The following is a 16,903-nucleotide window of genomic DNA, read 5'->3' as shown; positions in this document are numbered from 1 at the left end:
TTAATCCGCCTAATTCACTCCCACCAATCTTTGACAATCATTTGCTTCCAAAAAAAAAAAAAAGATAATTATTGTGAATCCTGCAAACTAGTTCAAGCAAATTTGACGTCGAGCTCAAGTTTTACACTAAATTCTAATCGAATTTGATAAAATGAAACCGAGACTCAATTCAATTAAATGAAAATTCGACCGGAGTCGACTCGTTGGAAACTACTTTGACAATCATTGTCGATTTTATCATATTATTGCTAACTTTCTCATCTCCACATGGAAATTTTTAGTACACTAAATGCCATCTATGACCAGCCCTTCACATGTGAACAGAATACATTAATAGTATCGATGTAGTCTATCAAGATATTTTGACCTTAGTCTATCAAGATTCACCATAAATTAAGAATCCTAAGTCAAGAATGAGTAGACTAATTAGCTCGCTACCTCCACCCCCTTCCAGCGGTTCTCCCAATCTGCCTGCACTTGTTACTCTGTCCATGGCCATGCACTACTTGCCAGTTGCCTGCTGCTGTCTTTCAAATCCAATGGCTAAATACAAATCATGAATAATTCTCATTTTCACGATTTCATCATCGAATTAGCCCATCATTTCCTCAAACTCAATTTTCTTTAGATAGATTGCATTATACATTCTAGTAGTTGCGGTTTGCGGGGTGGTAGTTTAATTAACAGAAGAAAATGGCCGGTACTATGTGCTTTTGCTTTAACTGCAGACCTCTGCCCCTCTATCTCTATCTCATCAAACTGCTTTTCTGCATTGCTCTGATAATTCCTGGTACCAGTTCATCGAACAGGGACGTCGTCGTTTTGCTTCGAGTCAAGGCCAATGAACTGCAAGACCCCAGTGGTCTGCTCGCTGATTGGCAGCAGTCCGCACCCAATGCTCCCTGCAACTGGACTGGCATTGGTTGTGACAACCAAACTAACGATGTCGTTTCCGTTAATCTCACCAGCTTCAGCATCTCAGGCTATTTTCCGGCGGACTTTTGCCGGATTCAGACTCTCCGCTTTCTGGACCTTTCCGATAACAACTTCAACGGAACCCTCTCACCTGAAGCGCTCACTCTCTGCTCCCACCTGCAATTCCTCAATCTGTCCTCCAACTTGTTCGTTGGCGGGCTGCCGGAGCTTCAAACTCTGTTCCTCAACCTCACCACCTTCGACCTGTCAGTTAACAATTTCTCCGGTGAGATTCCGGCGAGTTACGGTTCCCGCTTACCCAACCTTCAGGTTCTCCGTCTTCTCTCCAACTTACTCAACGGGTCTATCCCGGATTTCTTAACCAATCTCACCGAGTTAACTCGTCTAGAAATCGCTGCCAACAATTTCGGCCCAAGCCCACTTCCGGCCGACATAGGCCGCCTCACCAAACTCGAAAATCTCTGGTTTCCATTTTCAAAAATAATTGGTTCAATCCCAGAATCAATTGGAAACCTCAAATCTCTTAAAAACCTCGACCTCTCCGTCAACAACCTCACTGGAAAGATCCCAGAAAGTATCGGAGGACTAATTGCTGTCGAACAGATAGAGCTCTATGCAAACCAACTCTCCGGTGAAATTCCAGATACATTTTCGAACCTGACTTCTTTATATAATTTCGATGCTTCATCGAACAATCTCACCGGAAGAATACCAGAAAGTCTAACCGGTTTAGCTCTGCAATCCTTCAATCTCAATGACAACAATTTGGAAGGCCAAATCCCAGAAAATTTAGCTCTAAATCCTTATCTTTATCAGCTCAAGCTCTTTAATAACAGATTATCCGGCAATTTACCGGTTAATTTGGGAAGGAATTCAGGCTTGGAAGATTTTGATGTATCTGGGAATTTTCTAGAAGGGCCTTTGCCTCCAAATCTTTGTTTCAAGAAGCAGCTAGACAGATTAGTTTTGTTTAACAATAACTTTTCTGGTCCAATCCCTGAGTCGTATGGTGAGTGCAGTTCGTTAACGTACGTCCGGATTTCCAGTTATGAGCTGTCTGGAGTTGTACCTCCTAGTTTCTGGAGTTTTCCTGGGCTTACGATTTTTGAACTCCGAAACAATAGACTAGAGGGTGAAATTCCTCCTACGGTTTCAAATGCCCGTAATCTAACAGGATTTTTGATATCGGGCAACAGCTTTTCTGGTCAGTTGCCGGAGGGAATATGCGAGTTGGAACAGCTTCAAATTATAGACATTAGCAGCAACCGGTTCTCAGGCAAACTGCCCTCGTGCATAACCAAATTGAACAAGTTACTCAAGCTTGATGTCCAAGAAAACTCAATCACAGGTGAAATCCCGACCTCTGTTACCACTTGGACTGATTTAACAGAATTGAACTTATCTGGCAATCAATTTTCTGGTACAATTCCAGCTGAGCTCGGGGAGTTGCCTGATTTGACATACTTAGATCTTTCCGAGAATTTACTTTCTGGTGAGATTCCTTCGGATTTGTCAAAACTCAAGCTCAATAAGTTCAATTTATCAAATAATAGGCTTCAGGGCAGAGTACCTAGTGCATTCGACAATGAAATTTTCATTTCAAGCTTAGTGGGCAATTCGGATTTGTGCAGTCCTGATCTTAAACCTCTCCCTTCATGCCAGAAAAGAAGACCCATAAGCTTGGTTTTGGTGGGAATTTTATCAGCCTTGTCAGGAATACTCGTCGTATCATTTCTATGGCTATTGATCAAGTCAAAGAAGCTAAATTTATTTGCAGGTCGGGGCAAAAAATCATGGAAAATGACTGCATTTCAGCGACTGTGGTTCAACGAGGAAGATATTGTTGCCTTTCTGAGTCAAGATAATCTCATTGCAACAGGCGGGTCGGGCCAAGTTTATCGTGTCATGTTGAAGAACGGGCCGACAGTCGCGGTCAAGAGACTCTGGGATGCTAACCGTGGACCAGAATCTGAAGAGGTGTTCCAATCAGAGGTGGAGACTTTGGGCAGAATCAAGCATGGTTGCATAGTGAAGTTGTTGTTCAGTTGCTCTGGAGACAACTTTAGGATATTAGTGTACGATTACATGGAGAATGGGAGCTTGGGGGATGTACTACACGGAGAGAAAGGTGGGGTATTGTTGGATTGGCATACGAGGTTCAAGATTGCAATTGGGGCTGCTCAAGGACTGGCCTATTTGCACCATGATTGCGTACCCGCAATTGTTCATAGGGATGTGAAGTCTAACAACATATTGTTGGATGAGGAATTCAGGCCAAAGGTCGCTGATTTTGGTTTGGCAAAAACTCTGCATAAAAATATGGAGGAGGGTGGCCAACTCATGTCTCAGATTGCTGGCTCCTACGGCTATATTGCTCCAGGTGAGGCATAACTTTTCTGTCTATATTATGGCCTTTTATTTGTAGTAATTATCAATTGTTTCATTCATTAATATGATAGATTTGGCTTAATGTAATTCTTTTTAGTTTCCCCTGCAGCAATTATGTTTTTATTAGGGTATTATGGGTGTAGAGTGGGGATGGCTATTCTTGATTTTGTTCCAGCAAGCAAGCGGCATATGGTGTTAGGCTCTCAGTTCTTAATTTGACTAGTTTTAGGCTTTGAGTTCTCCATTTGATTGGAATTGAGAGTTGCCTCATGTTTACGGATGGTTTTGTCACTTTGTCTTTGTTGCGACATCGCTTCAAATCAGGTTGCATGTACTTGTCTGTGGCCAAAAGCGAATTTGACTGCAAGACCAAAAAAAGAGACACAGGAGCTTGGAGATATCTAGTTTCTGTTCCAAGGACAACAAATAGTAAGATACAATTGTATACTACAAAAACAAAGATTAAAAATTCTCTATTCACCCGTAATCGTGATTACACATAAACAATTGCTCCAGTTGGAAAATCGCATGAGGGAACTAGTCTATGACTAAGATTGGTGGGAAGATAGTCTTATTCTAGCAACTTTAGCCCATTGTTTTGAAGTGGAAGATATGAATTGGCTTTGAACCAATTCTTGCTGAAAGAAAGTTGATTTTAGTTGAATTAGTAGCGACACTGAGCTTAGTTTGACCGGGGTTTAGTCAAGTTTGTATTTGGTGTGTTTATCTCAAACCTCCTTTCTTTTGTCTTGAAGGCTTCAACTCCATCCAGTTAGAGTGACTGGGTTAAAAACCATTTATTTATTTATTGTAAAAATGTATGTTGAACTATATTTATCGAATGCCATTTTGTTGTTATTAGCTTTCCTTCGCTGGACATGAACTTCTACTGAAGGGAGCAAGACCAGTTATATACTCTGATTATAGGTTTCAAGCTGTTTTTAGGTTTACTTGTGCTTGGAATGAAAGGAAAAGGAACACATCAAGTAGACATACTTCATCTTTGCCCTCGGGGTGCATATTAGTTATTAAGGAGATTGTTAGAAATTAATGCTAGATTGCCGATTAATGTAATCGTGATATTAATTCTCTCAAATTTAAAAAAAAAAAATGTTCTTTCCCTGATTGTGATTATCTTTTGAGTCTGAAGCCATGGTGGCTAACTAACATGCTTTTGCTGTCTTCTTGTTTCTGCAGAATATGCATACACTCTGAAGATCACAGAGAAGAGTGATGTATACAGCTTTGGTGTGGTTCTGTTGGAACTGATTACTGGTAAACGGCCAATCGATCCCTCTTTTGGGGAGAATAAAGATATCGTACAGTGGGTAATGGAGGTGGCATTGTCATCTGCAGAACAACCAATAGCCAACGATAGTGCCAAAATTTGTGCTGACTATTTGGATCACCTTGTAGATGCAAGGTTGAAACCATCAACATCTGAGCTTGAAGAGATTAGGGTGGTCTTAGACGTCGCCCTTCAGTGCGTTTCATCTCTTCCAATGAACAGGCCCTCCATGAGAAGAGTGGTAGAATTGCTCAAAGACAAATCCAGGGCCCGTTCTTAGTAATGTAGTATATAGCACATACAGCGTTGGTGTATCACTAAAAAGGAAAAAAACAAAAAAAAAAAGAAGAAGAAGAAGAATCATTGCGGTTTTGAATCTGGCCTCGGTATTGTTCTAGAATGTATAGAACTGTGCCAATACCAACTGGATAGCAACTAAGCAGATGCTTGACAATGTCTAAAAAGTCCTAGAAACTATTCAGTAGCAAGTGCTAAAAGTTGACTAGCTCTACTTCTGTACGCTGTGAATTAGAAAGGTAGATAGAAGCACTCAAAATTGTAATACTAGAAGATTCAGTACCAGAGTTGGATTGCTGTAAAATCTCTACTCTTTTGATCGAGACAAATGCATGTAGTAGTGCTAAAGCTGGGTATTTGTTCCACTCGCATTTTCGGCGCGGCTGTCTCTGCATGATGCTGTCACACTCTTCTGATACGGTGCTTCGAAGGAATTCCATCTCCGTCTACCTTGGCAAGCATGTCGACAGGCATAGAGGTTGTCTGGAATTCAGGCATGAACGATCCCAATTAATGGGTTGGTTGGCGAATCAAACTATTGATGACGGCTCAAAACAATATGAAGGAGTCATTTGAGGCAAGGCCCGCGGGACCAGCGTTCCTAGAACTGACAGTTACCACAAAATAAAGGGCACATCCACTGCGGCAGGAGTTGGTAGCAGCCGGCCCCAAGTTTTGGCTAATGCTTTTTAACCCCGAAGGACTTCTGGTAATTTCATTTACAACCGCTATTTTGCCCCATCTAAAATCTTAGAAAATTTTCTTGATTTTATCAAGTGAATTGTTAAAATCATCTTGATGACTGAGAATTTGTTATAGAACTTTCTCCAAGCTGCAATCGTACTTAATAATAATGCATGAAGATTGAGCTAGAATCAGAGAGGTTTAACCGGAAACTAACTGGACAGGACAGGACAGGATGCCCCCATAGGTCAACGACGTCTAGAAGCATGAATTAGGGAAATAGAAACGAGAGATCAGCTGAGGTGTCTATTGTTGCAGTATAACCTTCTTTATTGGTACAGAATATCGAATACATCTCATTATCGCTCCAATCTAATACGAATCAAGCCCACCTAAAGTTAGGATAAAATCCAGTGGATAAAGCAGGCAGAGAGAAAAGAAAACAGACGTGATTCGTATTGTCAGTTTTATTTATGCAAAGGACTGCAGGCATAGCAGCACTTATGTGAACGTTCAGACCCACTGGGTAAAGTTGGGTATAGTCTAATCTAAAGTCAACCCAGCTAATTAAAAAAGCAAATTAAAGAGAATTTTATCTGATAATCTCAACGAAGCATGTAAAGAAAAAAGAAAAAGAAAAAGAAGCACGAGTTTGTTTGGATAAGAGTTTATTTGGATGATTTATTTGAGATATTTACTGTAGCACTTTTTGTGATGTGATGTATGTGAGATAAAAAGGTGATTGGGATTTGTGAGAATAAATTTTGCAAATCAAATTATCTTTGTCCAAACAAACTCACAACGTTGCAAATCCAACCGCATCGACAGGCTTCAACAGTCCAAACTCCAACATTGGGATCAAAACCTTCAATGAAGGTTTAATTTGGTCTATCAGAGATGGGCATTTAGTCAGATTTTGGGGAGACAAATGGCTTCAATCAGGCTCTATCAGAAGCCAGATCCAAGGACCTCTAACTGAGGGGGAAGAGGACTTAAGAGTTTTTCAACTTTTTCACTCCCCCACCAGTTGGAACCTTGATAGAATATCCTTCCAGCTTCCTCTCCAGCTCGTGAAGGAGATCAAGGGTACACCAAGACAAGAGCTCAATCCATCCCATGATTTCTTTAGGTGGAATTACTCCAGCAATGGGGTTTTCAACTCGAAATCTGCTTATAACCTTTGCAAAAATCCTCCCTTATTTCCAGTTGATTCTAGAGCTCCATCCCATTTTCGCTGGATTTGGAAAGTTAATACCTCCTCAAAAGTCAAGCATTTCCTTTGGCTAGCATCCCAGGATAGACTCCCTTCAAAAAGTCTTCTCACACATCGCACAATTCTTTCCGAAGCCTCTTGCCCTTTTTGTCAAGCTCCTTCTGAAGATTCGAATCACATACTAAGATCTTGTCCCCAAGCAACCTCCTTCTGGCTTAAACTCACCCATCCCTCCCAAAACTCCCTCCAAACCAGCTCGGATTTCTATTCCTGGATCAAGGATGGATGCTCGTCCAACATTCCTTCCCCTTTCAACCTTATTCCTTGGGGAACCATTTTTAGCTTTGGTTGTTGGAGCCTCTGGCAAGCTCGCAATGCCAAGATCTTTCAAAAAAACAAAATTGATGATCCTATCAAGTTTTGTCTTCACCATGCTCATGAATTTTACCTACTAGGGCCTGGTTCTCATATCTCCAGATCCCCTAGACAAGAAAAATTCATCAGATGGATCCCCCCCTGCTATAGGTTTCGCCAAGCTCAATACTGATGGTTCAGTCTCTGGACCAACAAACCAGGCAGGAGCTGGTGGCATAATTCGTGACTCAAATGGGATATGGATTGCGGGCTTTGCAAGAAATTTAGGCTTCTGTTCAGTTCCTTCTGCTGAATGTTGGGCTCTTAGAGAAGGCTTACAACTTGCGAAAAATCTCAACATCCACTCTCTCGAAGTGGAGATGGACTCTGCCTTTATATTCTCCTTGTGTAAGTCAAATAATCTTATTTCTCATGAACTTGCACCTATTATTCTTGATTGCAGGGAGCTATTGACTACATTCCAGAAAGTATGTTTTCACCATAATTATAGAGAAGCAAACAAATGTGCAGACATCCTTGCCAACTGGGGAAGAAGCAACACTCAAGACTTCACTTTTTTTGAATTATGTCCTAATTTTGTACTTCCCTTACTTTTGCAAGACTTAAAGGGGGTTTCCTCCCCACGGATGACTGTACCTTAATTTGCACTCTGTTGACTTGATTTTATTTTTAATGCATCTTTATTTACCAAAAAAAAAAAAAAAAAAGTCCAAACTCCAAAAGTTCACAAATGACTGACATTTCACCGAAATAATAAAAAAATGAACGACTTTGCCATCCGAGTTAACGCTACTGCTTTGCTGAATTTTCTTCCTTCAACTGAAATTCTTCCTTAACATGAACTTTAGTGGAAAAAGCGAAAAGAAAAAGAAAAGCTTTAGTTTTCTTTTTCTTGGGTAGAAAGGCTTTAGTGTGACTTTGCAAGTGCCAGTAATATGTCCAGGACATTGAGAAGTTATATAACTGGGTGACTGGGAATTTGACAGCAGATAATATCATGGTTTGATCCTACACATTACTTAGTGAACTAGCCGAAGGAAGAAAAGTTACACCAAAAAAACCCACCCCCCCTCCCCCCCCCGGCTCTTATTTGGCTGCTCGGGTTTTGAAGAGGTCCCAGGTTTCAAGCCATGCGCTAATTGCAATGATTCTACTGAACATTGACCAGATATGGAAAAGGAAATTCATTGCACTTATTGCAATGATTCGGTGCAAGTTGCCAACAAAACGTGCGAATTAATGGGACTTTTACGTTGAAATTCGGCTAGCTCTCCTATCATCTTTCAGCTGTACGAACATGAGGTACTAGATAAGTTGGGGTCCTCTGCACCCCTGAAACAGGAAGAGAATTTATTCTTTCACGAAAATAATAGTGAAGAAAGTTACTTTGGCTAGGGAAGCAAGCTAGCTCTAACTTGCGCATCATCTAATTCCGAAGCCTCTCATCTTTCATTTTCTGTCGCTATAAATAGACACTTGAAACAGACGATCATCAGCATATATACAAGAAAAAGACCAACTCAATAATTCCAAAGTGAGGTCTTACGTGAAGAAGCCTCGTGCTGTTTGGCCTTGGCGGCCACTTGACTAATATGTCTCTTTTTCTTCACGCAAGACCCCTTTTCCGTTGAGTTATCGGGATCGTTATCAGTCAAGAGTGCACTTGTATACCTTTTCGATATAATTCGAGGTTAACATTTTATAGAAAGAAATGCCTGGAATGGGGCTGAGAGTCCTGTTTCGTAGCCAAGGATGGCTTGCCTCTTCATCCTTCAAGATCCATCCATGTACAAGTGTAAATTCTTCATTAATGGATTTGCAGGCGAGTCGTCCGGGCTACTTGACAGGCTTTCCTCGTCATTCTTGGCATTCTCTTTCAGAATTTTTACTACCTGGCACCCTCCATCAAGCCGATTCGGTAATCCCCTCCTGGACTAAGAGAAAAAGAATCCATTGATGTTATAGGTTTTGGATAGATGAATATAAAGTTTTTTCTTTAACGATGAATATAAAGTTCTCGAGCGCTGAGTTAAAATATGGAAGTTTTCATTCTCTACCTGTAATTTTGTTTTGCGCTTTGGATCAGATTCTTGTAGTTATCAAATACATGCTCATTAATTTGTTCATCTTTTCTTTTTTGGGGCGACTTCCTGAACTAGCTGTAATCAGGTTACCATATTTATATGAACGCTACGTCACGTACTCACGACCAACTTGCCAGATGATGATTGCATCGTTATTTTTTTGGGTTAATTTCACTTTCCACCTCTCAAGTACATGAGATGTACACATCGATCCCTAAATTTTAAAATTAAAAACTTGATCGCTAAAACATAAAATTTGTCCCACTTAAGCAAAATCGTTGAGAGAAATGGAACAAATTTTATATTTAATTGTATAGATTTTATAATTTAAGAACTAAAGTGGACTGACTTTGTATTTAAAGAAATAAAATAGGATAGGTTTTCTTCTTTTGAACTAAAATGTGACAAATTTTATACTTTAGAGACTAAAGCATTCCATTTGAAGTTCAGGTATCAAAGTAAGAATTCGGGTATAGGCTTTTTTTTTTTTTTTTAAAGAATTTGGGTATAGTTGAAGGATGCAAAATGGAATTAATCCTTGTTATTCTCTAAAGAGACAAATATGCTCTAGTCACAACAGTACATCACTCCTTGACAATGCTGAAACCTGGTACTTAGTTACTCTCTCTAAAGGCAGTGCCATTTTAATCTCATTGGCTTTCTTGAAGAAAAACTAGTGTACAAGTTTAGTTCTACAACATCAAAGCAAAAACTAGCCTGTATTTTTTCTTGTCCATAACCTTAAAAATACCTTAGTCGACGATTTTGATCAGCAAGACTCAAACTCTGACTTAATGGAATATCATTCCAAATCGAATAACATGAAAAACATGTGATCTGTTTTCCCGGAGAAAATCAATAAAGCGTCTATTGCTCTTGTGTAAGTCTGACGAGGAATCAAGTAACCATCGGTTAAATTTATGACTTTTTGGTTGGCTTTTAGTACTCCTCTCCTAAGGCCTGAAGAAAATTCAGACATTGTGTACTAATTTATGAGGTGCTATGCCAAGGGATGACGAACTTTTTTCTGGCTTCTTGATGATTTTTGTCAAGACACCCTTTCTGGCCAGCTTAGAAGACCAGCAGGGCAACAAAAGCAGCAAGCTTTCAATCTTTTGTCAACTCAGCCATTGAAGTCTTGAAGGCTGTTGCTAATTATACATTAAGATATATGTAGATGCATCTTAGAATGGTACAAGGAAGACCAAGGGGAACTCAGAACGATCTTGATAAGAAATGGTGTTCTCGATCAGAAGATCGATCATATTTTGGGTAGCTGTAGTAGTGGCAAGGATGGAAAGGGTGTAGGGAGGGTTAAAAAAAATTTAGATTTCCAACTGAAAATACTCCTCACTTTGCTATCTAGGAATATCTCAACTAAGGATAAACGAAACAAACTGAGTAATACTAGTAATTTAGTTCCTTAATTTCGTGTACAACATACAGCAAGGCCCTTATAGAAAGAAAAAAAAAAAGTTTGTTCAATTTAATGCAAAAGAAAAAAAAAAAAAAAGAGAAAGAAAGAAAAGTTCGAACCAACCGCGCCAAAACCACAACAGTTGTCTAATCTTTTAACTATAGCAAATGAGAACAAACTGATTAACATTTTGCTTTTTCCTTCTTTTGTTCTTTATTTTTGACAAAAAAAAACGAACAAATTATCTGAAAGCCAAAATCTGGATAATATTAACACGCAATGTTGTCAAGACTCACATGAATGTATACTATTAACAAATTTCTGCATTTTCAGTGTTTTTTTTTAAATTTTTTGGCGTAAGAAATTTCAGTTTGAATTTGCAAATAATTTACATATGATTATCAGTGTAGTTTTTCTTCTTATTAAGAAAAAATGTCACTCAAATGTGAAAGTTGGCACTCGGGGATATATATATATATATATATATATTTTTTTTAGGGATGTTATTGTAAAAACACTTGGGGAGTTGATTGATTGTGCTGATTCTTAGCACATTGGGGAGTTGATTACAATTTTAATGTTGACTCTAAGTCGCCTAGCAGATGTTGTGTCAGTGGCGTTACTATGTACTCCTCTTTATAACGTTTACTTTCCTCTTTAATCCAACAAAAAAAAGGGGGGGGGGGGGGGAAACAAATCTGTTAAGCATTTGATTTGTAGGGAAATTGATTCCGGGCAAGTTGCCAACATCTAAGTTTCACGAGAGGCAGCAGAGGCAAGAAAGTGATCGAAGGGCATCTTTACGTTGAAATTCTGTTCTCCCATCGTATCAAGTTGTAAGAGATGAAGACTGAAGAAGATAAGTCGGGGCCCCTACTCTCCTCTCCTGTAGCACAGGTAGAATATATTCTTTCATTGGATAATAATTATTGAGGAAAATCTCGGTTAGGGGAGCTCAAACTGCGAGATCGTCGACCCCCACCTTCCCTTTCGATCTGTAGCTCTATATATATATATAACTTGTAATGAACTGATCATCATCGAAGCACAAGAAAATTTCATGGAATCCCATTTGAAAGGGAGGTCTCACATGAAGCAGCACTCTCTTCACCTGTAGCTTGGCATGCAGCTTCAAGTTACGTAGCACTCCACTAGTTAATTTATGTCTCTTGTGCTTCACGTAAGCCCTGCATTTTTTTTTTTATTGTCTTCTTCTTAGGGTACTGAGGATGCTCACCTCGGACACGCGGGTGTCCGAGGTGAACACAAGTCTCGTCCCTCACCGGAGCTCATCCCTGTCTTGAGCACAACCCCAGAGCTCGGCTTCATCCCTAGTCCACCGTGTAGGTGACCTCGGCACATCCACCTCGGCTGCACGCTGATGATGTCAACCCACCTGACATCATCCAGGACCAGCACTTTATCTGAAAAGCACTGGAGGCACTTAATGGCACCTGCACCATATCCTCCGTCATCACTCCCAGGCGGCTACAGTGTCAGAGTCAGACCTCCTGACAGGAGACAGAGCCGTAATGCCAGAGAGTGGGTCCCGCTAGCATGAGCCTTCCGTCTTGACCACCTCTCTTCTATAAATACCTCACTCACACTCCCAACAAGTAAGCATACACTGTTCATTAACTCATTCTCATTATTCTCGTTCTCATACTAACTTGATCGTCGGAGTGATACCAGGGGAGAAGCCCCGCCACTCACTTCGGACAAGGAGGTTCACTTCGGACACAGGAGTTCACCTCACTTCATCTCAGAGAGGACTGATCCAGGTCGGTCTAGTTACCAACCAAAAATCGCCTCCTCAATTGGCGCCGTCTGTGGGAACGAGACTACTGTTACTAAAATGAGATCCACGCGCTCCAGAAGTGGTCGAGTTCCCTCAACTGGGGCTGGGCAGACCTCGGGAGCCCAGCAAGATCGCATCTCTGAAGAGCAAGGGTCCCCGAGGACCCAGCCTAACAACGAGGAGGCCATCGCCAAGATGGCCGAGTTCGTATCACACAACCCTACCATTTTTGAGGAGCTAGGAAGGTACCTCAAAAGACAGGGGAAAGAAAAGGCCGAGTCCTCCAAGAGGAGGCCGACGAAGTCCCCTGAGGTACCTTCAGGTGAAGACTCAGATGAGGGGCGACTCTCTCGAAGTACCTCCAGGCGCGCCTCCTCCAAGGCGACGTCTAAACTTGCCTCCATCTCCCGGACGTTTTCTCGGGGACTGCTGGGGAAACGAGCTGAGGACCCACCTCGGCGCCCCGGGGGCCTAGCTTCTGACTACATGAGGGCTCCGCCCTTTACTGATGACATCAATGGGGAGATGGTACCCCCGAACTTCAAGCTTCCAAACTTGCCCACCTATGACGGCCGAAGTGACCCCGAGGATCATCTCCGCGCCTTCATCTCTGCATTCCGGCTCTACTGCGTCCCCGACGCTGTGATCTGCCGAGCTTTCCCCATTTTCCTACATGGGACTGCCCGGAAGTGGTTCTGGAGTTTGGAACCGGGGAGCATTTCCTCCCTGGATGAGCTGATAGATCGGTTCATCCACCGCTTCGTGTCGTCTCGATCAATCACGAAAACTTCAGCTTATCTCTTGAACCTTCAACAGGGTCAGGGCGAGTCTCTTCGCTCGTATGCTCAAAGGTTCAACGAGGAGAATGTGCAAATACCTGATCAGAATGAGCAGGTAACTCTCGCGGCCTTTACCAACGGATTGGTGGCGGGAATCTTCAACACTGAAATCCATCGGGAGTACCCCCGTACACTTCGGGAACTCTGGGATAGAGTGGACCAGGGAATCCGAAGTGAGGATGTGAACCGCATGAAGCGAGAAGCCCAAGCATCTCGTACGGGGCCAGATCCACGGAGGAGACACCGGCCGAGGTGAACTCGGCCCAAGTGGCACTTCAACCCAACTCCGGGACCGCCGGAGTGTTTTCGATCGAATAGTGAAAGGAAGATCGTCCACCTCGGACGCTGAGCTGACACCGCTCAATTCCAGCCTGGAGACTTGGTTCTGAGGAAAAATTCAGTCAGCCGAGCTGAGCCGCAGGGCCACCTCGGCCTTCCTCAGCGGCACCTCCCGCAGGGCCACCTCGGCCTTAATCAGTGGCACCTCCCGCAGGGCCACTTAGGCCTTACTCAGTGGCACCTCCCGAAGGGCCACCTCGACCTTCCTCAGTGGCACCTCCCGAAGGGCCACCTCGGCCTTCCTCAGCGGCACCTCCCGCAGGGCCACTTAGGCCTTACTCAGTGGCAGGCCTTCCTCAGTGGCACCTCCCGAAGAGCCACCTCGGCCTTCCTCAGCGGCACCTCCCGAAGGGCCACCTCGACCTTCCTCAGTGGCACCTCCCGAAGGGCCACCTCGGCCTTAATCAGTGGGGCCACTTAGACCTTACTCAGTGGCACCTCCCGAAGGGCCATCTCGACCTTCCTCAGTGGCACCTCCCGAAGGGCCACCTCGGCCTTACTCAGTGGCAGGCCTTCCTCAGTGGCACCTCCCGAAGGGCCACCTCGGCCTTAATCAGTGGCACCTCCCGCAGGGCCACTTAGGCCTTAATCAGCGGCACCTCCCGCAAGGCCACCTCGACCTTACTCAGTGGCACCTCCCGAAGGGCCACCTCGGCCCATTATAAATCAAGGTGGTATCTGCCCGTTTTACCACCTCGGCTAACGACTTGAGAACAATAGGGTTATTACGCTATCAAAAAATAAGGGGGACAAGCAAGGGATGAAGTCAAAGCAAAGCAAGAAATTAAAGAGCTGAGATGAGAAGAAATAGACTTTCATTCAACAGAAGTGTTACAAAAAATACAAGGCCGAGGTCAGAGTGCTACTAAACACTTTTCACCTCGGCCACCCCTTTAAAGCCTACGAGCCTACATCCCCGTATCGGCTCCAATCCCGGTCTTGGCTCCCTCCTGGGCATCTTTCTCTTCGGTCTCCTTTCCGCCGGGGTGAACTTCATCTCCAGGCTCTTTGCCGACGTCCCCTCCGACTTCGCCCCCTCCGGCTTCGTCTCCCTCGGCATCCTCTCTTCCAGTTTCTTCCTCTTCAACCTCCTCGAACACTTCGTCGAGTTCGGACAGCCATTTGTTGAACTCGGCCAGGACCTCGGCCAGGTTCCTTCCAGTTTGGAGGCCTTCAGCCATCCGGTCGCACAACTCCTTGGAGTCCTCGTTGTAACTGACACTCTCTGCACGAAACGTCCCACTACTTCACGACGTGACGGTTACGTGCCGACTCACTCTCCAGGTCCCTTCAACTGACATGCCCACGTGTCACGTCCCCGCACCTTCCGGAGTAGGCTCGGGACACCGACTCTTCACGACTTCGGCAGAAGGAAGCCTCGGTACCTCCCTGGCCCGAAGCTCCCGAGGCTTGGGGGGCTTATTGAGGATGCTCACCTCGGACACGCGGGTGTCCGAGGTGAACACAAGTCTCGTCCCTCACCGGAGCTCATCCCTGTCTTGAGCACAACCCCAGAGCTCGGCTTCATCCCTAGTCCACCGTGTAGGTGACCTCGGCACATCCACCTCGGCTGCACGCTGATGATGTCAACCCACCTGACATCATCCAGGACCAGCACTTTATCTGAAAAGCACTGGAGGCACTTAATGGCACCTGCACCATATCCTCCGTCATCACTCCCAGGCGGCTACAGTGTCAGAGTCAGACCTCCTGACAGGAGACAGAGCCGTAATGCCAGAGAGTGGGTCCCGCTAGCATGAGCCTTCCGTCTTGACCACCTCTCTTCTATAAATACCTCACTCACACTCCCAACAAGTAAGCATACACTGTTCATTAACTCATTCTCATTATTCTCGTTCTCATACTAACTTGATCGTCGGAGTGATACCAGGGGAGAAGCCCCGCCACTCACTTCGGACAAGGAGGTTCACTTCGGACACAGGAGTTCACCTCACTTCATCTCAGAGAGGACTGATCCAGGTCGGTCTAGTTACCAACCAAAAATCGCCTCCTCAGGTACAGTCTTGAATATTGAGCAATTCGATCAATTGCGTTCAGAAAATAGACGTACTTCTTCTGGCTTAATTGGATCAACATTTTGGTAGAAAGACTCTGATTGGCCTAAAATGGGGAGGAGACTCTGGTTTCATCGCCAACAAGGATGACTTGCCTCCTACTGCCTGCGTACGTTCAAAGCCTTTCTGATTTTGATATGGTGGCAAGTCGTCCTTGCTCATTTGACAGACGCTTCTCATCATTATAGGCCTTCTCTTTCGGAATTGCTAGCTTCTATTTAACATCCTCGATCGATCGATCAGTGCCCTCTCGTCCTTTTCCAATATGTCTTGCGAGAATCATGAATCTAGTGCACATGGAATTATCAACCTCGTTAGTTGCCTTGATATTTTCACTCTCTAACGTTAATTTTTCTTGTGATCGTTTAATAAATCAAATCCTTCTATTACTGAAACGTTATCTGCATATATATATATATATATATATCATTTCTTTATCTTATTTATTTGGTTTCTTCTCTGCTCTGCTGGTTATATCTCGTCTACGTAAGTACTACTCCAAAAATACTGATCTTATACAATCAATTCTTTCGAGGATACTGTTGAACGCCTGAGCTCCAAAAAAAAAAAATTTTTTTTTTTTTTTATGCGCATGGGCTTCCAAGAGTAAGGTAATAATGTACACCAACAGATACTTTTAAAATTGGTGCACAAGAAAAAAAGATTAATAGAATTTGTATGAGAAATTTTAAAACCAAGATCGAGGACCATCCTTTGTGTATTAGTACTGAATAATAATAAGAGCTTTTGACACTAATAACTCCCCAAACAAGCCTTCAACACCTTTAAAACTCGACAAGTGTTTGCCTTGCTCTGTCTTTTATTATTATATTATTATTATTTTTTGTTCTTTGACTCTTTAACCGGTAAAATAAGATGGCTATCGTCAAATACAATGCTCATTCGTTCTTCGTGCAGTTGAGCTGAGGAAGAAAGGTCAAAATGATGCAAAATGCAACGGCTGTGATGATTTGAGGATGGAAATCTTTTTGTCGACTTTTTCACTCTTATCATAACTGTCCTCCTCAGCTACGAACTATTTTGTGTGGTGATTTAAGGGGTCCTTCCATCCCAAACAAATATGTGATGTACGGACTTAAAATTTTTATTTATGCAATCTTTTATTACCCAAAAAAAAAAAAAAAAAAACGGCTGTGATGGACCAGACAG

At 43.0% G+C, this 16,903-nt stretch overlaps 1 protein-coding gene across 1 annotated transcript; it reads left to right on the top strand.

Annotated features, from left to right (window-relative positions):
• Nucleotides 1-348: 348 nt before the first annotated feature.
• Nucleotides 349-5,274, top strand: LOC113701849 (uncharacterized). The gene is made up of 2 exons (XM_027222702.2): nt 349-3,316; nt 4,522-5,274. The coding sequence occupies exons 1-2, from the start codon at nt 694-696 to the stop codon at nt 4,890-4,892; spliced, it is 2,994 nt and encodes a 997-aa protein (XP_027078503.1). The 5' UTR covers nt 349-693; the 3' UTR covers nt 4,893-5,274.
• The last annotated feature ends 11,629 nt before the right edge of the window (nt 5,275-16,903 follow it).

The sequence above is a fragment of the Coffea arabica genome, chromosome 7c, assembly GCF_036785885.1.
Source record: "Coffea arabica cultivar ET-39 chromosome 7c, Coffea Arabica ET-39 HiFi, whole genome shotgun sequence".
Taxonomy (NCBI): domain Eukaryota; kingdom Viridiplantae; phylum Streptophyta; class Magnoliopsida; order Gentianales; family Rubiaceae; genus Coffea; species Coffea arabica.
This window is presented reverse-complemented; position numbering and strand designations above follow the sequence as displayed.

Bases quoted from the DNA above. Each gene is read 5' to 3' on its own strand.
- LOC113701849 (XM_027222702.2), top strand. From the start codon at position 694: ATGGCCGGTACTATGTGCTTTTGCTTTAACTGCAGACCTCTGCCCCTC. The intron at 3,317-4,521 runs GTGAGGCATAAC...TTGTTTCTGCAG, and splicing joins CTACGGCTATATTGCTCCAG to AATATGCATACACTCTGAAG.